At 39.0% G+C, this 24,425-nt stretch overlaps 1 protein-coding gene and 1 non-coding gene across 2 annotated transcripts in view; both read right to left on the reverse strand.

The window, feature by feature from the left end:
- Mroh9 (maestro heat like repeat family member 9) overlaps positions 1–24,425 on the reverse strand; it is a 48,102-nt gene that overhangs the window by 1,335 nt on the left and 22,342 nt on the right. The window contains exons 10-20 of the mRNA XM_028760217.1: positions 23,164–23,318; positions 21,897–22,062; positions 20,678–20,823; positions 17,728–17,865; positions 15,706–15,826; positions 15,304–15,441; positions 13,925–14,101; positions 8,990–9,142; positions 8,780–8,896; positions 7,711–7,813; positions 785–847 (exon numbers count right to left, since the gene is read on the reverse strand). Coding sequence (XP_028616050.1) covers positions 785–847; positions 7,711–7,813; positions 8,780–8,896; positions 8,990–9,142; positions 13,925–14,101; positions 15,304–15,441; positions 15,706–15,826; positions 17,728–17,865; positions 20,678–20,823; positions 21,897–22,062; positions 23,164–23,318 — 1,477 coding nt within the window. The remainder of the gene's footprint in view (positions 1–784; positions 848–7,710; positions 7,814–8,779; positions 8,897–8,989; positions 9,143–13,924; positions 14,102–15,303; positions 15,442–15,705; positions 15,827–17,727; positions 17,866–20,677; positions 20,824–21,896; positions 22,063–23,163; positions 23,319–24,425) is intronic.
- LOC114615982 lies at positions 19,946–20,074 on the reverse strand. The gene has a single exon (XR_003710563.1). It is a non-coding gene; the product is annotated as a small nucleolar RNA SNORA17 (small nucleolar RNA).

Here is a 24,425-nt window from a genome sequence, read left to right on the forward strand (position 1 = left end):
CATAAGGCTACCCTAGCTATTTTCTTTATCTTTTGTTTTAGATTTATTTTATTTTTGTGTCTATGAATGGTTTGCTCGCGTGTATGTGTGTGCAGCACATGTGTGCCTGGTGCCTGAGGAGGTCAGAATAGGGTGTTTGGTTCCCTGGAAATGGTGTTGTGAATGCTTGTGAGCCATTATGTTGGTGTTGATAGTTGAACTTTGATGCTCTGCAAGAACATGTGCTTCCAACTGCTGGTCGATCATCTCTCCAATCTCCCTGCCAGCAGCCATTTTCTAATAAGGCAGTAGAGGGATGCTAAGAGAGAGCCACACCCAGAATCCAAGCCATTTGAAGGAATAACATTACCCTTCTTCTTTTCCTCCCCCTCTGAATGCAATGTATGTTAGTATCCACTAGAATCTAAATTCCACGAGGAAACAGACTACTTTATTTACTAGAGTAACCCAACAACTACATGGTGCTATTACACAGGACATGTTGAAAAAAAATGCAGAATGTGTAATGGAATGACTCCTGAACTTTCAATAACTTCTCAAGGCTCTAGCATGATCATTAGATTTCAGATAATAAATGGCATAAATTTGGAGACTGAAATAGACAGAGAAATAAAATAGGGAGAGAGAAAAAAATACAAAATGCCCTTTAACCTCTACTAAGTTTTCCTAATCATAAACCCACCGCCAACCGATTTCCATTCTGTAACCCTTATACAGAACTTTTATTTAACTAGAATCAAAATAGTGAATTTTTTGAATCTATACATGAAAACCCCAATCTTACCCTCAATCATGATGTCAATTTCTTCTCTGAGTAGTAAATGTTCTCTTGATTTCCCCAAGTACCCTATATGTAAGATGTAAGCAAAGTTAGACCAAATTAAACTATCAAGTACATTTCTCTTGTCACCTTGCTACCTCCTAGAGTCTCAAACTATATTTTAGTGATTTCAAATGATTATTATTTAATGAAAAATTAAGTATGTCTATGAAGAATGACCACAAAGTGAACACACCTTAGTCATCACGTAGGTTCATGCCCCACAAACATTCCACAAGTCTTTTGCAAGTTCCTTGTCATTTGTACACGAATGTGTATGTTCCTTCACACAGAATGTATTTTGAAGCTCTATTATCTTCATTCAGCATATTTTTTTGAAATGCATTCACATTCTTTCCTGTTGCAATAGTACATGCATTTCCATTGTTACATGCAGAGTAGAGATTTCTTAAAACAGCCTGGCTACTGGCTCATTTTATTTACATATCATCTATTATTGACTTCTCTAGTTGGTGGTGGGACCTGGGAGAATGGAGCTGAGGACCAAAGTCTCATGTGATAGCCAACTTTATTCAGAGCAACAGACAAGTTATACTCTGAGAGTTGAGAAGAGTCACATGCAATGGAGTATTACTTACTCTTACTCAGCTGTCAAAGAAGATAACATCATAAAATTTGGATGGAACTTGAAAAAATAATCCTGAGTGAGGTAACCCACAAGGACAAACATGGTATGTATTTACTTATGAGTGGACATTAGCTATAAAGTAATCATGCTACAATCCTCAGATCCAGAGAGGCTAGGTGACAAGGAAGACTCAGGGGGATGCATGGATCTCCCTGGGAAGCAAGAAAGAGAATAGCTCTTGTTGGTTGCCTGGGGGATGATGGGGATTAGAACAGGTGGGATCAGGTTGGGGCTGGAAGGGAGAGAGTACTGGGAGAGATGACTGGCACTGGGGGGTGCATTTCAGGGCAAGGTAGAAAAGAAACTTAGTGCAATGTAAACTCCTAGGAATCCATGAGGGTTACCCTAAAAAAGACTCTTAGTAATGGGGGCTACAGAACCTGAACTGGTCATCTTTTGTAAATAGGCAAGGCTTCCAATGGAAGGACTGGGACACTAACCCAACCACAAAACCGTTGACCTACAATTTATCCTTCCTGCAAGATGTGCAGAGGTAAAGTAAAGGTGGTACAGAACTTGTAGGCGTGGCCAACCAATGACTGGTCTAACTTGAGGACCATGCCACAAGAGGAAGCTGGCACTGCCTGGTAGACCAGGAACCAGTGTCTATAGACCACCAGATACCTAAGATAGAACCAAATATGACCAGCAAATATAAGTCAACAAAATGATTCCTTGGTAGATCAGAGCCTAGAATAATCATCACCAGAGAGGCTTCATCCAGCAATTGATGGAAGCAGATGCAGAGAACCACAGCCAAACATTAGGTGGAGCTCAGGCAATCCCACAGAGGAGGGTGAAGCAGGGTTGTAGGAGCTAGAAGGGTCAAGGACACCAAAAGAAAATGGTCCACAGACTCAATAAACCAGAGCTCATAAGGACTCAAAGAGACTGAAGCAACAATCAGGGAACCTGTATGGGTTTGACCTAGGTCCTCTGCATATATGTTATGGTTGTGTGGCTTGGTATTCTTATGGGACTACTAAAAGTGGGAAGAGGAGTTGTCTCTGATTTTTTTGTATGCTTTTAGGGCCCTTTTCCTCCTACTGGGTTGCCTCATCCAGCCTTAATATGAGGATATGTGCCTAGTCTTATTATAACTTTTTTGTTTTTGTTTTTTGTTTGTTTGTTTTTTAAGATTTATTTATTTTATGAATATGAGCACATGGTAGCACATGTCTTCAGACACATCAGAAGAGGGCATTGGATCCCACTGCAGATGGTCATGTGTCACCATGTGGTTGCTGGGAATTGAACTCAGGACCTCTAGAAGAGCAACCAGTGCTCTTAACTACTGAGCCATCTCTCCAGCCCTACAGGCACTTTTAACAACACAGATTAGAAGTAAGGCCCTAGAACTCCCACATGGTTTCCTTGGGTACCGTGAGTAAAGGCTGTACACAAGAGTCTCATCCCCCTAAGTCCTGCCCCAGACAGAACCAATTTCATCTTAATGCCAGTTGGGTGTCCTCTAAACCAGCCAGTAAGTCCCAGGACTCTTTTTTATTTTTATTTAGTTAATTTTGGGGATGATTGGGAGCCTAGTTTTAAACTACTGAGCCATCTTTGCAGCCCTGTTTTTATTTTTTTTTTGTATTTTTTTATTGGATATTTTGTTTACATTTCAGATGTTATCCCCTTACTCCATCCCCACCCCCACCCCCGCCCAGGAACTCCCTATCCCATTGCCCCTCCTTCTGCTTCTCTGCAGATGTGCCCCTACATACCCCCCAAGTCCTACCTCCCACCCTCAAATTCCACCAAATATAACTTAATATTCCATGTTTGTTTGATATCCCACGGAGGCCTGCCCTTTGCTGAAGGGAAAGGTGGAGGAGTGGTTCTGAGGAAGAGAGTAAGTGATGGCAGATACTGGAAGAAGTGGATGGATGGACACAAAAGCATAAACCAACAACAATTTTATTTATTTATTTATTTATTTATTTATTTATTTATTTATTTATTTATTTATTTTTAAGAAACAGAGCTCACAAGACTTGTCTTGGCTTTTTGAAGATTTTTTTTTTTGGTTTTGTTTTTTGTTTCTTTTTGGTTCTGTTTTTTGTTGTTGTTGTTGTTGTTGTTTCTGTTTCTGTTTTTGTTTAACAAGCACACAGAAATCTTCCCAAAGGACTCCATTCGTCAGTAATATAACCGCATATAAGTGTCCGTGTTCCAACAAACAACGTCCCTCCCCCGGCCCCATGCTCATACAAACGGCATTATTTAAACTCTCTCTCACATAAAAAGTCTGAATGTAGGAGAGGAACTTACTGGGAAAAGGCTGTCAGGGAGAGATAGAGAGATAGGACAGAATAACAGAGAAAGAAGAGGATAAGCTTCATTATACACATGCATAAAACCATCAAATAAAAAAATAAACCAGAGTTAGGCATGTAGCTCAGTGGACAAGTGTATCTCATGATCTCCAGAACCACAGGCAACAGCAACAATAATGAATACATTTACTCTGCAGTTCGATGGGTGTTACCAAATCATCCCTCTTAGGTAAAGTAATTCATAGCATCACTATGATGAAAATTCATTTCCATTTTCCTATGATGGGATCAGAACTATGTAGCATAGCACAGTAAAACAATTGAGTCTTCAACTTCCTAAATGCCCATCAACTTATGAAAGACAACAAAATGGGGTACATTTATACACTGGGATTTTGTTCTGATGCTAAGAAAAATAAAATGGTGAAATTTGCAGGTAAGGGGATAGAGCAAGAGGCAACCATCCTGAGTGAGGTAACTCAGACCCAGAAAGACAAATATTGCATGTCTTCTCCTATATGTGGATGTTAGCCCTTATGTTTTGGATAAATGTGTTTCATTTATAGTGTTCTCAGAGGACAGAAAGTAGGAAGAGCACACAGGTATGGAGGGGGTCCTTCAAGGAAGTGGAAAAAAAAACTGTGCAGTCCTACATTCCTTTTCTAAATGAAGTTGTGAAAATTTTACATTTAATTGCCTATTTATTTATTTATTTATTTATTTATTTTAATTGGATATTTTCTTTATTTACATTTCAAATGTTATCCCCTTTCCTGGTTCTCCACCCCCTGGAAACTCCCTATCCCATCCTCCCTCCCCTGCTTCTAAGAGGGTGTTCCCAGACCCACCCACCCATTCCCACCTCCCTGTCATTGAATTCCTCTACACTGGGACATCAAGCCTTCCCAGGACCAAGGGCCTCTCTTTCCATTGATGCCCAACAAGGCCATCCCCTGCTACATATGCAGCTGGAGCTATGGGTGTCCCCCCATGTGTACTCCTTGGTTGGTGGTTTAGTCCTTGAGAGCTCTGGAGGGTCTAGGTGGTTGATATTATTGTTCTTCCTATGGGGTTACAAACCCCTTCAGTCCTTTCTCCAACTGTTATTTACATGTTACTTTTTACCAGATTGTTTTCTATATTTTTTAATTTGGATTTTAGAATTGAGACTTCATCTTGACAATTTTTTTTCCTTTGATGAGTATGAAGTGTCCTTCCTCATCTCTTTTGATTACTTTCGGTTGAAAGTCCATTTTATTGGATATTAGAATGGCAACTCCCGCTTATTTCTTGGGACTATTTTCTTGGAAAACTTTTTTCCAGCTCTTTACTCTGAGGTAGTGTCTGTCTTTATCACTGAGGTGTGTTTCTTATATGCAGCAAAATGATGAATCCTGTTTGTGTGTCCACTCTGTTATCCCATATCTTTTTACTGGGGAATTGAATCCTTGATGTTGAAAGATATTAAATACCAATGAGTGTTGATCCCTGTTATTTTTTATTGTTGGAGGTGGTAGTGTGTGTGTGTGTGTGTGTGTGTGTGTGCGCGCGTGTGTGTGTGACCTCTTCTTTTGGGTTTGTTGAGAGATGATTAATTTCTTGTATTTTCCTGTGTGTGGCTACCCTCCTTGTATTTGAGTTTTCCCTGAGTATCCTCTGTAGGGCTGGATTGTAGGAAGATACAAATATTATTTAAATTTAGTTTTGTCATGGAGTATCTTGGTTTCTTCATCTATGCTGATTGAGAGTTTTTCTGGGCATAGTAGCCTGGGCTGGTATCTGTGGTCTTCTAGGGTCTGCATGACTTCTGTCTAGTATCTTCTGACTTTTAACAGCTCTCTTGAGAAGTGTGGTATAATTCTGACAGGTCTGCCTTTATGCTATTTGGCCTTTTCTACTTACAACTTTTAATATTCTTTTTTTCTTCTGTACAGTTATTGTTTTTATTATTATATGGCATGAAGATTTTGTTTTCTGGTCCAACCTATTTAATGTTCTGTAGGCTTTTTGTATATTTATGGCTGTCTCTTTCTTTAGATTAGGGAAGTTTTCTTCTATGATTTTGTTGAAAATGTTTTCTGACCCTTTGAACTGGGAGTCTTTACCCCCTTCTATAGAGTTTTTTCATTGCAAAATGTTTTGTTTTTACAGAGTTTGCAGTCCTTTTTGATGGCTTATATTGTGGATTTCACATAGAAAGCTCATTTACCCTGTGATTGTCAAGCACATTTTCCATGTTAGACATGAGTTTTGTAATTATGGTTTTAGTATTAGTGTTGACTTTTTGAGTATTTGACCATCTGGAATTTGCTTAATGCCAGAGCAAAAATATATCCCATATGATTTACCATACATTTAAAGAATATTCCATAAATTCCATATTTTCATCGGTTAAGGTTTGTAGCTCATCCTTCAAAATATTATATTTGGAGGATATTTCTGAATATTATTTTGTTCAATATTTTCTGTCTGTTCATTGCATGCAAACTTTAATTACTATAGCTAAGCTGACATCTGGAATGTCTGCTTGTTTCTTGGGATGCTTTGGGTTAGAATCTTCACTGATCCTGCATGTAACTTCTTTATATTAACTATGGGATCAATGTATAAACTTTGTATAATCATCAATGTATAATCTTCACCCTCTTCTATTGAGGCTTTTCATTGCAAAGTGTTTTGATTTTACAGAGTTGGCAGTCCTTTCTTGTGATAGACACATAATCAATGTACATTGTAAAGTATCACAGTAGTCTGGACACTGATCCCTCCTGTATGACCTTTGTTCTTGTTGATGATTGGCTAACCTCTCCTGTATGACTTTGTTCTTGTTGATGATTGTATTATCCCTACTAACTGTAGATTCCCTCATTCACTGGTTATAGTTGTTTTCCTTCTCTGTGATGCTTATGTGTCTTTCCTCATACTTGTCCCCTGTGCTACAAAGTCTTACTTCCAAAGGCTTTGCCTTTTTATCATCAGCTGTACCCTGTATATTTATAGATACACTCAATATTTATTTTAAGGTTTTAGATTTTCAGAATTATTTACTGTGAGTCTCATCCATTTGGTAATCATATCTTCTATTTTTTCTCTTTTTCCCCCTTGAATTGCCTCTACAGAAAAATAATGCTGCCCTGTTTTGAAGAAGCTATTTATTAGGGATTTCTTGGTTGTAACACACTGAGATGTAAGGTTCCAGGTTATTCAGGAGATTTCATTGGTTTGAAGCAAAGTTATATAATCTGTCTCTGTCTTTCTGTTCTGGTGCCTGTCTCTGTCTCTTTCTCCTTCTCCATTTTCTTCTTCCTTTCTCCCTCCCTGATTCTCTTCCTCCCCCCTTCTCTCTCTTTCTTCTCTGGAAGCAGCCCACATCAGAATGCCGAATGCTCACCATGGTTCAGCTATCACCAAAACTGGAATCCCAAACCACAGGATTATTAATTTTATCTTCATAGTGAGAGAGTCATGAGCAAAATCACAACTACTGTTGGTCAAATTTGTCCAAGGTCAAAAACTTATCTTCTCTTAATGTTTTCCTGGGCTTGTCCATATACATTTATTTTTAAAACTTTCCTGGATCTGATAGCTGTTCCTTATTTGTTATAGTTTGTACTTACAGGTATTCAAGTTGTATTGAACATGATGTTTATATGAAGTTTTAAGTTGTTCTCGCTCTTTAGATAGTGATTTTAGGCAGTAGAGGGGAATGATACTACATTATAAAATTTTATTGTCCATCTTATTGAACACATTTTATGTAATTATTAGTAATACATATATACTTACTTTGAGTTGTAAAATAGAACTCTAAGTTAATCACACATATTAACCTCTGTTCATCCTATTTGTCATGACAGGTATTGTCAATCCTACAGATCTGTAAGTATTTTAATGAATACTTCTGACTTGAACACTATTTTGTACATTCAAAGACAAATTAAGACATATTTAAATTTATTTACCTACTAATATAATGGCTCCTTTCTTCAGAAAGGTTCGAGAGCTCCCCAAAAACCCTAAGGTATCAGATATTAGGTCTGTAATGACATTTTCATAAGAAGAAAGCTGAGAATAGAAAAGAAAAATAAACTCTTAATTTGATAAAACATATTTGGTTCCTCTAGAGAAGTGTCAAAGCAAGGAACCTTAATTACTTGATTGCTAGTGTGAAAGTAAGACCAATTTATAACTGGAAGATTTTTTTGTATGAATTGTACTGTTCTGGTTGCTAACTTAGTTTAGTCTGTTTGTGATATTATTCTGAAACCAGCACTGTGTTTCTAATCCATGTTTGTGTTTCTAACCTGTGTTACCATCATCTCATCCCCACATTTTTACCCTTGTTCATACTGTGTTTCAAAAGACCAGCTCACGGAGTCATGGCAAAATAATGCCAGTTTTCCTTTTAGTGATGTGAAGTGTTCTGTTCTAGTTTATATACATTCAAAGCTCAAAATAGGAAGAAGAAGATAGAATGAATGATCCATGCTGAGGGTGTAAAAAAGTTTTTCTTTAACCTAAGACAGCAGTTCCTACCCTGTGGCTTGAGAACCCAAAGAGATCATTGTGAAACACAGATACTTACATTATGATTCATAACAGTAGCAAAAGTACAGTTATGAAGTAGCAATGAAAATAATATTATGGTAGGGGTCATAATAACATGAGGGATTGTATGAAAGGGCTGAAGCAGGCCCTTGGACCTGTGAAAGCTCGATGTCCCAGTGTAGGGGAATGCCAGGGAGGGAGTGGGTGGGTGGAATAGGGGAAGGAGGATGGGATAGGGGGTTTGTGGAGGGGAAACTGGGAAAGGGGATAACATTTGAAATGTAAATAAATAAAATATCCAATAAAAAGGAAGGTTGAGAACTACTGATATAAAGCTCTCCCTGTAATTATAAGCATTATTATCTTTTATTTACATTCTTTCTACAAGATCCTCCTTTTTCATGTCTGTATCTCCCATCATTTGTATAACTTTAAAGTTGTGCTAACACCCCCCGATGACAGTTAAAGCAGAGGGCCACTTACAAGGTTGTTGCAGATATCGAGAACCACTGACTCAAAATTGTAAGTTTCCTCTTTGAGCAGATATGCTGTTGACCAATTCAGTTGTATAACACAGATAGTCAATGTATATCGACAAGCCTGGGAGACAGAAAAGATGAGTGAGGCTTGATTTGCTGTTACATAAAACATTGTGGTACTTTTAGTTAAGATAAATAATATCAAGGTTTTTACATTCACAATTCTTGTTTCTGTAGACTCCAAAAAAAGGATTAGGGGCACAAGGCTTCCTAGGACTATATGCTGCAGCATCCAGTTGTATTGATTCATATCCATAAGTAACTCACCAAAGTGCCGAATGGCCATGCACTGAATGCCACCATTAACCTGCAACATGAACAGAAGAAAAGTCCTCGGTAGAGCACATCAGTGCTACTTTCTTTAATGCTGGTATATATTCATGGTATATAGAAACAATATATACCAAGTGTTTATATGATACACACACACACACACACACACACACACACACACACACACACTGTTTTTAGTAATGATTGGGCTTGTTAGTGCTTCTTTTAATTTAATGACAAGATTTGACTAACCATTATTCACTATAGTCAAGATATATGTGCCTATTAATAGATAAATGAACACATGCATAATTGAAGACATTCTAAAAATATGAAGATTATCGCTGCAACAATATCACTAAACCAGGAAAACATTGCACTGACTAGACTCAGCCAGGTTTACAGAGAATGCTCCTCGGTCTCACTTACACGCTTCATCTTTTGAACGCATAGAAACAGAGGCTGGGGATTGCTTGGGATAATACAGAGTAAAGGGTTTGTAAATTTCATGTATGTCACAGTGACTATACTAAATAATTTATTTTTTCCCATAAAAATTGCTGAGGTCATATAAAGGTGTTCACCATTCAAACATATGTTACATGGTAGATGTATTATTTATCTTGATTTAATATCACCACAATGTATACTGTTAATATGCAAAGTTTTATTTGTTTACTATACCTTAAAGTATTACCTTAATAAAATATTGAAGCTGAACTTAAAAAGGAATTATAAAACAAATTCCATATTTTCTGGTCTTTTGGTTTCGTTTGTTTTATTTTGGTATTTTTTGTCTTATTAGCTTTCTATTACTTTGTTTTGATTGAGAGAGAGAGAGAGAGAGAGAGAGAGAGAGGGAGGGAGGGAGAGAGAGGGAGGAGGGAGGGAGAAATAGCTAGATAGATAGCTGATAGCTGGATGGTAGATAGAATAAGAAGCTGGGTTAGTAGGAACATGGGGAAGATCTAGGAGAAGTTGGGTGAAAGTAAAATATGACCAAAATATACTGCATGAAAATATTTTAAATAAAAAGACATGATTCAGTTTGAGTATTCTATTCACAAATAGAAAGCCAATAAGATTTTAAAAAAATACCAAAGTGAGTTTCTTAAATTTAGGAAGATAGTAGTTAACAACACTTAAAAAGTATAAATTAAGATAATATCTATAAGGTGGGGGTCATTCTATAAGAGCACTCAGCATCATGTGGGTATGCTGTGCTCAGAGCTAGGGTCCTCCATCTCAGTGTGAATTTTGTACCCTGGCACACAATTTGGCTCACAAAAGAGCATTTGTGCCAAGTTGGGAAATAAGATGGGGTTTTACCATTGCAACTCAGAGAGCAAAGCTAATTTTAAATTAATTTTAAAATTACATAAATTTGTGTTAAGGAAGCATTCATGATTTTATCTTGAATATATTTTTAAAATATACCAACTACTTTATCAGCCATATGACCTTCTGTGAATATTAAACTCTTTTTGCTTCAACTTTGTACATGGACATGGATAAAATGAGAAGTCTCAAGATTCACAACTTTCTGGTGAGATTTTGTTTAAAGTCTTACCTGTTTTTGTTTGCATTTTCTGAATGGCTAGGATGTTGACTATTTTTTAAGAAAATGTTTCTCAACTATTTGTGTTTCATTTTTTGAGAATTGTATTTAGTACCATACCTCAATTAAAAAAATTGTTTGTTTATTTTCTTAATTTTTTGAGTTCTTTATTATATATTCTAGACACTAACCCTCTACTAAATACATAGGCATGCTCTTCCAATCTGCAATGGGGCAGATCAGTGTATCTGCTCCTCTCAACATGCCAAAGTCTGCAGGTCTGCCAGGAGAACTGTGGCAACCAGTGCAACAGGTAAGACCACAATAACCACAGCAGCTGGGATTCCAAAGGAAACCAGCAGATGTGGGACCCCTCCTTTCCACACAAACCCCATCTACCTTCTGGTCTGCACCTCCTCAAGGGCAGATCTGCCTATCTGCCCCTCTCAACATCCCACAGTCTGCAGGTCTTCCAGGACATCTGCTGTAGCCAGGGACACAAGAGGCAAGCTACAGACAGAGACACTCAGGTCGGTTAACACCAGAGATAACTAGATGGCAGAAGGCAAGTGCAAGAGCATAAGCAACAGAATTCAGTATACATTGGTACCACCAGAACCCAGTTTTCCCACCACAACAAGCCCTGGATACCCCAACACATCTGAATAGCATGGTGCTGACCTAAATTCTCATCTTATGTAGATAATAGAGACTTTTAAGGAGGATATAAATAACTCACTGAAAGAAATACAGGAAAACACAGTAAAACTGGTAGAAGCCCTTAAATAGGAAACAAATAAACCCTTAAAAATAGAGAAAAACATACTCAAACAGGTGAAGAAATTGAACAAAGTGGTCCAAGACCTAAAAATGGAAGTAGAAACAATAAAGAAATCACAAATGGAGGCAACCCTGGAAATGGAAAACCTAGGAAAGAGATCAGGAGCTACAGATTCAAGTGTCACCAACAGAATACAAGAGATAGAAGAGAGAATCTTAGGCATAAAAGACACCATAGAAGATATTGACACAATGGTAAAAGAAAATACAAAGCATAAAAAGCTCCTAACCCAAAATATCCAGGAAATCCAAGACACAATGAAAAGGGAAAAAAATCTAAGAATAATAGGAATAGAAGAGAGTGAAGATCCCTAGAGTAACAGGAATAGGAGAGAGTAAAGATTCCTAGCTCAAAGGAGCAGAAAACATCTTCAACAAAATCATAGAAGAAATCTATGTATGAAAGAAATCCCCAATCTAAAGAAAGAGATGGCCATAATGTACAAGAAGCCCACAAACATCAAATAGATTGGACCAGAAAAGAAAATTCCCCCCTAATATAATAATTAAAACACTAAATGCACATACCAAAGAAAGAATATTAAAATACGTAAGAGAAAAAAGCCAAGTAACATATAAAGGCAGACTTACAGAATTATACCGACAGAGACTCTAACAGAGATCTGTCCAGAGATCCTGGACAGATGTCATGATGACCCTAAGAGAACATAAATGCCAGCCCAGGCTAGTATACCCAGCAAAATTCTCAATCATTCTAGATGGAGAAACCAAAATATTCCATCATAAAACCAAATTTAAACAATATCTTTCTACTAATCCAACAGAGGATTCTAGAAGGAAAACTCTAATACAAGGAGAGTTTCTACACCAAAGGGGGGAAAAAACAAGAAAATAATCATTTCACAACAAACCCAAAAGCAGTGAATCACACATACACAATACTACTTCCAAGAACAAACATAACAGAAACTAACAATCATCTGTCTTTAATATCTCTCAATATCAACAGACTCATTTCTCAATAAGAAGACATAAGCTAACAAACTGGATACTCAAGCAGGATCTAGCATTTTGGTGCACACAGGAAACACACCTCAGTGACAAAGACAGACACTACCTCAGAGTAAAAGGGTGGAAAAAGTTTTCCAAGTAAATGACTCCAAGAAACAAGCTGGAATTGCCATTCTAATATCCAATAAAATAGACTTTCAACCAAAAGTTATCAAACGAGGCAGGGAAGGACACTTCATATTCATCAAAGGAAAAAATCCAGCAAGATAAAGTCTCAATTCTGAACATCTATACCCCAAATGCAAAGGTACCTACATTCATAAAAGAATCTTTAAAGCTCAAAACACACATTGAACCCCACACAGTAATAGTGGGAGACTTCAACACTCCACTCTCACCAATGGACAGATCATTGAAACAGAAATTAAATAGAGACACAATGAAACTAATTGAACTTATGAACTAAATTCATTTGACAGATATCTACAAACACCTTCTTCTCAGCACTTCATGGTACCTTCTCCAAAACTGACCATATAATCAGTCACAAAACAAGCCTCAACAGATAAAAGAAGATTGAAATAATCTCATGTATTCTTTCAGATCACCACAGACTAAGGCTAGACTTCAATAACAACAAAAACAATAGAAAGCCCACATACCCATAGAAACTGAACAACTATCTACTCAATGATATCTTGTTCACAAGGAAGAAATAAAGAAATTAAAGACTTTCCAGAATTCAATGAAGACATGGCATACTCAAACTTTTGCAACACAATGAAAGCTGTGCTAAGAGGAAAATTCATAGCAACTTAACAGAACACCCAAAAGCCTTGTTGGAGTATGTGTGTCACTGTGGGAGTGGGCTTTACAACCCTCCTCCTAATCTCGTGGTAGCCAGTGTTCTCCAAGTGGCCTTCAGATGCAGAGGTATAACACTCAGCTCCTCCTGCACCATGCCTGGCTGGACTCTGCTGTGCTCCTGCCTTGATGATAATGGATTGAACCTCTGAACCTGTAATCCAGCTCCAATTAAATGTTGTCCTTATAGGAGTTGCCCTGGTTATTTTGTCTGTTCACAGCAGTAAAACCCTAACTAAAACCCTCTCCTACGTAATATTCTCTAAGACTTGGAGTGGTGAGCAGAAAAGCTCTTAACATTATAATAAATATACTTCTGTGTCTGTTTTACAGAAAAGGAAAGTGATTTGCCAAGACTCTGAAGAAATTTTTATGTCACCATGATATTAGTGGTAAAAGAGGGATTTACACCCAGCCCAGGTCTAGTGTTAATCAATGTATCTACTAAGCTGAAATTTATCCAGAGACAGAGATCTGTCTTATGCTGTCTTATTCTAGGATATAAGATTATCTTGCCATCTGGGGCTTACCTGAACCTCAAAAACTATTAGTTTTACACATTTAATCACATCTGTCACTTACATGATCCATCAGAGGACAGTAGCTGGCAGCAATCCTGATACACACTGTGGAATAAATTGTCTTGTCCAGTTTGCCCAAAATATTTCGAAGGGTAAGCATGGCCCGAATGATGACAGTGTGCTCTTTTGAAAGGAAAGCATCTAGGACTGGGAGTAAGAGGTTGCAGACACTCTCTATCTGTGTGTTAAAAAAAAAAGGTAGTACATTGGGACTAAGAGACTTGGGCTGATAATTGGTATGTACATTTCTGAGTTTATCATGTCAACTTACAAGTCTTCTTTAAACCTCTTAAACATTTTCTGATATATATTTTATTTTCTACATTCTTAAGGCTATTTATGTACTGTGTATAAATAGTCAAAATATTAAATAAAGTTACACTATACAGTTCTACACAATTGTTTTTAATAATATACATTTGATATCTTGAAATTTGTCATTGTAAAAACATTTATACCAGAAAATTTTGATCTTGTGTTTTAGAAAGTTGAGACTAAATATTTACTAACAAATCTGGTAGTGTGGCCTCTATACATGAGTAACATGAGTGTAAACTGTTTAAAAGGAAACAGAGTCTGAGAGGCAGATCAGAGTGGATCATAAACTGTTTCTTGACTGTGCAATATACTTTGAAATTTGGAGTTTTAAGACACTGGAGACTGATTAAACTTACTTGACTTGGAAGTACTCACAGGAGCCCATGAGGACTGATTTAGTGACTCTCATTGTTACTTAAGGACCTAACAAGATAGATCAGTGGACCCCAACTCAGAATTTCTGGTTCTACAGGCTTGAAATAGGCATAACAATTTGCATTTATAACAAATATCCAGGTGACTTTGATGCTGGTGGCCTGAGGATCATAACCTGAGCATCAACATAAATTGTTACATAAGTACTGCTATATGGGGGGTTGCTTTCAGTAGGAGGAGGAGGCTGCTAGAGATTAGCATCTTCAGTGAAGTCTGACTTGAGGTTGATCACCAAAAAGGGCAAAAAATGCAAACACTTGTGAGTGATGAGGAATGTGTTGTAAGAGGAAAGAAGAGATCCAGGGGGTACCCCAAGAAAGAAGTCAAGGAGTACAGAGAAATGGAGAGGGAATGGACAGGTGTTGATGATTTAAACTATAAGAAGAGCACTTAATCTGAGCAATGATGATGAATAAATTTTGAGCATGACAGTTTTGTGGAGAAATTATGAATAAAGTGATAAAATCACTAAGTTGATTCATGCTCTCTCTATTCTATTGAGTTTCAGACTTTGATAGTTTTAGTTGTACAGAAAGTGAAAAGGCACCGAGGTTTGACTACAAGATGCTGAGCAGTAGCTAGACATCCAATCATGACACACAAATGTCATACTTCTCACATACATACTTCACTGAAAACTGGTGCCATGCTGGCAATTTTCTGAAGGCTCATTTTGCCAACCGAAGAATTGGAATCATTAATCCAGTTTCTGAAGAGGACCAAAAATTCTTCTGGTAATGATTCCTTGAAGAAGTTGTTCAGAAGCTTAAAAAACAAAAACAAAAACAAAAACAAAAACAAAAACAAAAACAAAAACAAAAACAAAAACACACCAGAACACACAGTTAATAAATTAACAAGTAGAGTCAGGACTCCTCCCTGCCTCCCCATTTGACTTCATATATCTTTTACTTTCTTAAATTCTTATAAGAAAAGTATTTGAGAGGGAAATTAGATGCTAAAGTTTTAAGTCTATTCTAGGAATGAGAAGGAGATCTCAGTTGGTTACAATCTACTATTAAAACTCACTTCAGCAAAGAATATTATGGTGACAATACTGTCTTCTGACCTTCTAGGACCTTCTACTGCAACCTTGTAGACATAATGTAGGGTCTCTGGAAACTGTGGAAAGTTATATTCACTGAGAGTTCTGTAAAGAAGTACAAGGCACCAACTTAGCCAAGCAGAAAAATATTCCGCATTACCAAGTAAGGAATCAATCCTTACTTGCCTACAATTGACTACCCAGACAGAAAAAATATTCTAAAATATTCCCTTGTGTAAGGCATCATCACAGCAGCTGCAGCATCAGGACAGCATTTACATTAACTCTGAGGAATTATGCAAGCCTGGGTCACTACAATATTTCTTTCCTTATCATCATCCCTATTCTTTTCTCTCCTATTTTTCCACATTAAGAAAAGTCCTACTTTTACATAAGCAGCCATCAGTTCTTGACAAAAGAGAGAAAAAATATATATCTAAAAGGCAATTCAAGGTATAGGCTATAGGTCAGTTTGTAGCTTTGGATCACACTCTTCTTTTTGGGATGATGTTGGGTTACTTCAGAGAAGGGCTGATAAGCTCTGGTTTACTAATCCATTTTCCAGAAGCACTTAGGCAGTAGCCAGGTGTAGACATGTCTTCATAAACTGTCCTGAGTCTAATGGGTAGAGATAGCATATTTGGGGAGCATATGGTAACTTTCTGTTTCAAACTTCAGATCCTTTTGCTAAAGCTGTAAATGTTCATTCAAACCACAGAATTCACAAATACAAAGCTTTGCCTTCCAAGTGATGTTCTTGCTGGTCTGTGGACTACATTTTGAGTAGTACTAAGAATAGGGTGATGATTAAATGAATACGTTATCTCACTTTTGGTACAATGTAGGAAGGTACTGTTTATTTAACTGTCAATGGCTGCCAGACTGCCAGGAAGGTGATGGGCCTCATTTTATAGTCTTATGGAAAAACATCTGCATGGCTGAAAAAAAAAACTGTATTGGATCATGTTTTAGTAGACTATGTCTATATTTTTCTTGTGTTCTTCACCTGTGAAAATGTCTGTTTTTTAAGTTGCAAAGGTCTAGGTTTTTTAGACTCTATAAGGATAGAAATTTATTTCCCCACAGTGTCATGTTCTAGGTGCTCATGTAACTGTGGGACTTTCTTAGCATCCCTTCTTTCTCCAGACATTCATATAGTTGAAATTGATGAAAAGCAAAGTAAATTTATAAGATTTACTTGTTATATTCGTTAATTAATGCTATGTACTTGGAGATGATCTCATATGACTCATATGACATGACTTCTTTTATCTTTTGGGTTTTTGTTAACTTAGAAAGATTAAATAAGTATTGCATTCATTTAAAAAGATATGTTCTCAAAGTTCATATGCCAACATGATACTCATTTTTAGAAGCATCTAAAGCCTATGGGCCACATAAAAAGTATTCTCTGAACTGGTCACAATTATAAATTGTCCTATGTATCAACAAGGCCCTGTATTCTGGATTTTATTGTTCTGGAAATCTGATCTCTATAATCAGAAAGATTAATTAAAAACAAACTAAAGAAACAATCTCAAAACATTTCTAGTTCAGGAAATTTTTTTTTAATTTCTTCCATTATATTTTTCAGAATATGTTTGGCTTATTGAGTACATATCTTTGCTAGACCTCTCTAAAGCTAGAGGGCATCTGGCATTTTTGAATGTCTACCGAACAGGGAACAACTAACATCAGAGAGAAAAATATCACACTTGCTTTCAGTTCTTTGTATGTGAATGAGAACACTATTCTATTTGGGGGTGGGTTTAGGTGTGTCACTGAGCGGAGTGATACTGGGTGCTTCTGTATCATTGAATAAGAAGAAGAGAAAGGGGAAGCTATCTCAGGAAAAATCTTCAAATCATTAAAAAAATTAGAAATGAAGTTGCATTGTAGACTATTAGAAAAGTTGTAGAAAATTTGTTCCCACAGAAGACACCCCAAGGAAGCTGTAGATAATGAGACGAAGAGAAAGAGCTCCAACCAGAGTCCCCTGTTCTTACTTCACGATGAGGTGGATCCCGTACTGGTGATCCATGACTTGAGAAAACTGGTCCCAGAAATTCTTTCTCTCCAGAGCTTGATTCACTTCCTCTAGTCCAGAACAATTCAGCAGAGCCTTCAGGGCATCTCTTACGTAGCTGAGGCACAGAAAAGAACAGATATTACAGGAATAATTACACACAGCCTACTATTTTGAGAAGTATACAGTTTTAGAGAGAGGAATAGAGGAAGGTAATTGTTAAATGATTTCCATCTTTCCCAATGAACATTATGGAGAATTCACAAGTTAAAATAAAATGGTAGCAACATAAAATGTAGGTTGAATCATACTAACAGCTTACTGTCTTACCCAGAAATGTAATAACTTGGTAGAACTATCAATTTCCTTTGTGAGAATTTCTAAATAATCAGAATAGGTTCCTATCTTCTTGGGAGTGGTTTATATATGTCTTTTAAAAAGACAATGGATTTTTTTCAACTTTTTATAGGTTCTTTGTGACTTTCACTTCATGCACCCCAATCCCACTTATCTCCACCATCCTCCCCTGGCACACACACCCTTGCAACCTCCCAAACCCAACAGAGGAAAGAAATTCACTGTGGAAGCTGCACTGTGTCACAGTGTGTCTCATGGCATATCCTTCTGTCTACAGTTTTTTTTTTTTTGCTTGCAAATGTTCATTGTAATGACTCATTGGTCTGGTATGAGGCCTCTGGCTTCTGCTATTTCACCAATACTGGATCCTCACCTGGAACTCCTTTTTTATACCCTGTTGTTGCTCTGTGCAATGGAGATTCTGTAGTTTTGGATCTGTAGGATGAGCCCCTTCATGTACTTTAGCAGTTCGTTGATGGCATAGATGTTGTAATTGGACCAATTCAAAGCCCTGTATCTGGGCCTGAAAACTATCTGAGCTGGTCAGCCCTCTGGCTTTCCCACTCTCCCACTCTCATGGTACCCTGCTGTCCAGGCAAGGTACAGAGCCAGCTCTCCTAAGTGTGACAGCTGGTAAGGGACAGGGCAAGTTTTCCCACCCTCATGACTCCACGGCCAGCTCTCATGCTTGCCATAAGTAGGGGGAACCAAGGGAGAAGAAGAGGGCATCTCTTCCTCATCTGCACCATTGAAGAGCAGTCAAGAGGCAGAACCAGCCCTCCTATGCTCATGCCCTTAGGCTGGCTTACCCTCAACACCCACATCCAGAGCCACCTCTACTATGCTAGGCAGCTGAGGTACAGGGTCTGCTCTCCTGAGTACTGCAGACGAGGAGGAGCAGGGCCAGCTCTCCTTTTTTCCTGATACCAGGGCCCAGTCTCCCACCTGCTGCAGGTGGCAAGGGGCAAAAGGGGAAGAGGGTATCTCTCCCTCCTCCATGCTACCACAAGGGAGACAAGTGGCAGAGCCAACTCTTCTGCACTCATACCCTCAGGGCAGGCTTGCCTGAAACTCCTGCAATGTGCAGAGCATATTCTCTCAAGTACTGTAGCTAGCTAGAGGCAGGGTTAGCTCTCCTGTCCTCCTATCCCAAGGCCAGCTTTCCCACAATGCCTAGGTGAGGAGTGGGGCCAGTTCTGCATAGTCCTCAACCATCAATACATTCCCAGGGAACATATTGCCTGGCCTTTGATGGTAACATCCCTGCTGCTGCAGGGCCATGACTCCAGACATGGCTCTGGGTGATAGCCCAGGCTAGGACACCACCATGATCTCAGGTGGCACCACTGGCTGTTCCTCACTATCAAACTATACCTTACTATCCTCAAGTCTCTGGTTCTGCCTCTATTCATTATACCCACATCCTGTTTCTCTTTTTCTTCCATTTCTCCATCACTTACCTGCTCCTTTACTGGTACCTGGAGTTTCTGAATGTCCGGGGTTGTTTCAGGAATACAATGCCACTCGTGCATTATGGCATCTGGCAAGGGTCATCTCTGGCATGGTCTGTACCCCAGGTCTGTGCAGTGCCAGACTGGGGATCATCTCAGGCTGGCTCTCTGGGCTCCACGGCATCGGTCTAGTGCTCATTTCAGGCTCATTCCTCACCCAGGTCTACCCAGGTGGCAAGGGCCATCTCTCTCGGGCTAACTCACACCTGGTGCTTGCAGCCCTAGACAAAGTTCTTCTAGCCTTCAACTAGCTCCCTGCCCTGAGAACTCATCTGGGCCTGCACAATGAGGGACATGTGGCTGATTGTCTCAGGCTTGCTATTTTCAGGGAACCTTAGGCTACTATGCAATAAGATATTCACAATTCAGAGCACACTTGATCATAGCCTCTCTCTTCTCTGCCACCTACTGACACACACATGATATAGCAGTCACACCTCCGATGCCTCTAGGGGCAGGATTAAATATTTTGAAGATCAACTGTGCTCTGTTTAACATAGATGTCCATACCAGACATGGTGAACAGCTGACAGTTGTACATAGACTTTCCTTTCAGGGCAGGAAAACTAACTCTTATGTCCAAAAGGAAACTGTGAACCTTAACCTGAGGATTGATGTCATACTGCCCTCCCCCACATCATATCCATATCAAATTGTGAGGTAGCTTCCAGTTTACAGTGAATATTTGCACACAATGATCTGTTTGTTGTTTGCATATGCACTAACTCTGAGAGGTTACTATCAGGGACTATCTGAATGGCAGTTTGACTGTATTGGGCTGCTGCTTCTCACTGGCCTGGCGGCAGGGACAGTGGGAACAAATGGTGTTCTGTGCTATTCACTCTTTCTATGTGGTTCCCATATGAAGGGGAGAACCTAGTGAATGCTCCTGGACTCAGGAGGATTACTCTTCTGAAGACACTCTACTCTTTGAGGAGAGAAGACTGAAATAAATGAAACCAGAATCTCCCACAGGCTTATAGGACGTTCCATATAAACCCAGGGGAGCCTCTTGAATAGGAATGCCTATCTCCCACTGAATCAAAACTAGCATTCTCTTACAGAGGTCTCTCCTGTGCCGTGTCTTTTAAATGCTGACTACAGTAGAAGAGTTGAAGCAAGAGGGTCATCAGGAACTCAGGGAATAACTTGACCACCACTTTCCTATAGGAAGTCACAGGTAGAAATGTGCACAGGGCCTGGGATGCCTATAAGGGAAGGAAAGTGGGGTTAAAATAGGCAATTGTGTCCCCCAAAGATTGTCAGTCATACAGAGGGCACGAATGGCTGCAAGCCTTCCCAGCCTCCTTCAGCATGCATGTGTATTCACTCACTCAGCTCCACTCACTAAGTCTGTGGAGAAGCAGGGACTGAGCCAAGCTTTCTTGATAATGAGATTCCAAAGAGCTGGGAATGGTTCCCCCTCAGCTGTCACATTTATGGAGAGAAATCTGGTCCTCAACGAGGTCATATATCCCAAGATCCACTTCCTATGTGGCCATGAAAAACCGTCTTAGTAGTAAGAAGACATTATTTTTAGGCTTGTTAAAAACCCAGGCAAGTGATCCAGTCACAGGAGATGCAGCAAGTCATCCTTGAATCTCTTGACCCTTGTTATAGCGACTCCCATAATCCCCACTATCATCCATTCACATATCCATAAACACCACACATTAATAAACAATGGCACCCCTTTTTATTACATTTCTCTCAGTTGCCTCTCAGGCTTGATGATGTTGATCCATGGGAGAAACGTGATAAATACCATTGATATCAGCTCCTCATGTGACTAGTGAAAACTTAGCTGATGGCTATCTCTTTACAGTCATGTACAATTTGCCTTTGGGCAGATCACTCTGATTCTTTGGCTTTCTTGCTATACCAGCCACACTTCCATTATGACAGGATTTTGCCCCGCTCTCTGCCTTTCCAAGATGCATATAAGTATTGCCCTGCATCAGCCCAGGATTTTGATTTTAAGTCCTTTCAATATGGAGATGTGGCATGTCCAACTTACCTTAAATCACCACGGTCGCCTTCTTTCCCTCACGTGTACAGCTTTATATTTCCTTTGATATCAAATGTACATATTTGTTCTTTGTCTCTGTGTCTTAGCAGAATGCATGCTCTGATAAAGATGTGGCACACCATAAATATGTGTTGGATGGATGGATGGATCAGAGGGGCTGTGTCAAGGAAGTGGGGCTTAATCTGTGCAGATAAGAGGAGTGTTCTGATCAGAAAGACAACACAGAATAGAAACGCTCATGGTGTCACTTACCGCCACAGGCATCATGTTGGTGGCATCAAGGGAGAATCGTCTTTTTTCTCCCAGGGATTCCTGCCTCTCTCCAGGCTTTCCTTTCAGTATTAACAAGAGTGTCTTTAGCACTTCAGATGCAACACTTGACTCCATACTTGCTGCTTGCCACATGAGTAGCAGAGTTCTGCAAACACAAGGCATCAAGAATCATGTTTGCCTTTTGCAGTTCTGAGTTTGTTACAGCTAGCAGAAGGGAGGTGAAACCTTCATCTCCTCCAGTGTATGATCTATAGACATAGAACCATATGATATTTCTAATCTCTCCTAATGTTAGAGTTGTGCTGACCCATAGAATCAAACTAACAAGGTTTTGTTGTTTAATATTTCTTACAGTTCTAGGTCATGAATGATGAACATTAACGGCATGAATTTCAGGTAAGCATTAATGGGCAGAAAATTCTCAATTGGTTTTACTAATTTTTAAAAACGATTAGCTTTGGTTTTGTGTGTGCACATGAATGTGGGTGCCTATGAAAGGCAGAAGAAGGCATTGAATCCCCTGGATCCAGAGTTGGTTGTAAGTCACCCAATCAATGAGTGCTGGGAACTTAACTCTGGCCCTCTGTAAGAGCAGCACTTAACCACTGAGCCCTTTCTCTGGCCTTTATTTTGGAGCTTTTGTCTGACCTTAATAAATAAGAAAAACCTGGTCTGGCAAGATGGTTCAGTGGTTAAGACCACTGGCTGCTCTTCCAGAGGTCCCATGTTCAGTTTGCAGCAACAACATAGTGGCTCACCAGCATCTATAAAGAGATCTGATGTCCTCTTCTGGCATTCATGTGTACATGCAGACAGAGCAATTGTACATTAAAACAAAATTCATAAATAAATAAATAATAAATAAATAAATAAATAAATAAGAAAAACTATGAAGTTTTTCTCAAGAAAAAAAATGAGTAAGTTAACAATGAACAAAAAAAATGCATTATCTTTTTGAAAAAAAAAAGTTTGGGTAAAATTTGTAACAGAACACAATTTAACCCCTCCTCTCAATAGTGGCATTGATAAAATCTTGAGGTCCTACTGTGTGCTAACCATTGTACAGAGTAACATGTAACATATGATCCTATTTTAACCATATCTAGACATCTTAGGTGATGCAAAAATAAATTTCTTTTCAGAAAAAGAAATTGGGTCTGACTGCACTAAAGATCAAGCTTGGGCCATATAACTGTGGAGCATGTGGACCAGTATGCACAGTGGGACAGTCTGGGGGAGGCCTTACCTGTCTGCAGGGACTGGGAACTCCATGAGCTGAAAGATGACCTTCTTAGGGGAAGCGCGTGTCAACAGGCTGATAACTCGCAGCAGGGCACTCTTCATCAGGTGGGAAGGATTCTCAAAGAGCTGCTCATAAATGTCATCCACAATTTTAGACACCTGGAAGAAGAATTTCCTCAATCAACAGAGATGTCAAGTTCCTTGTCCACCTTTAAAAGGGGCCATTTCTCTGTTACAGGAATTCAGCCTTTATTGCAATGACCTACACAGCAACTAGCATACAGATAAGCAGTAACAGAAAGTATACTTACATGATTGCAGAGAAATGCTTATTAATGGTCAGGAATAAAGTCATGTATTTATGGATATTTGGACAAAAAAGGTATAAAGGATAGTTGGTTGAGGTGATAAATTGCTGAGCCCCTTTTCAGTTCAGCTTCTCTTTGGTTACTGATTTGCTGTGGTAGATGGTAGTTTCACATCTGTCTTATCCCCGTTCCTGCCTCCAGTGATGTGCTACAGCTTCTTCCAGGATTCTCTCTGAGGGCTCTTTCCTATTGTGTTGGGAACTCTGTTTGCTTAAGGACATGTCCATGGACCTCCCATTTCTCCCAGGCCTTGTTTGGCCTGTGGAACCAATGCTCTTGTTTAAGGACATGTCCACAGACCTCCCATTTCTCTCAGGCCGTGTTTGGCCTGTGGAATCAATACTCTCACCCAAAGCAATGATGAGAACTCTCTGTGAGGTAGCCTTTGCCTTGCCTGCTTTCTGCATCTAAATGACTTTTCTTTGCCTACCTTCTGTCACAGTGCACAGTTGTCAGGAGAGGGAACTGTGAGTCCTGTATGTCTATCACCATCAAGACTGTATTATGGGTCTGCATTGGGATCCCTATCCAGAAGACCCTCTCACTCTTCACTAAAGGTTGGATTTGTCAGTTTGAAGTTGTCAGTCTTTGAGGGTGAGTTCTGTAATTTGAGCCCCAACAGTACTGTGGAGTACAGGGGAACCTTATAAGAGATGAGGTTTGCATGGTTCCTGCAGCCCCAGGTACATGTAATGTTTACAGTGCTTCATGTGCATAGGATTGCCATGATGTTTGAGAAGCTCAGTGGGAAAACAAGCTGAATATGAGACAGAGCAAACTGAGACTTCAACCACTCAGCTGGAAAATGAAACAGAAGGGAAGAAAAAAAATAAGATGTTATAGTCTAAGTATGTCTCCCAAATGTCATGTTAGAAACCCAGCTCTCAAATGCAACTCT

Source organism: Grammomys surdaster, unplaced genomic scaffold (assembly GCF_004785775.1).
Source record: "Grammomys surdaster isolate TR1022 unplaced genomic scaffold, NIH_TR_1.0 130, whole genome shotgun sequence".
NCBI classification, from domain to species: Eukaryota; Metazoa; Chordata; class Mammalia; order Rodentia; family Muridae; genus Grammomys; species Grammomys surdaster.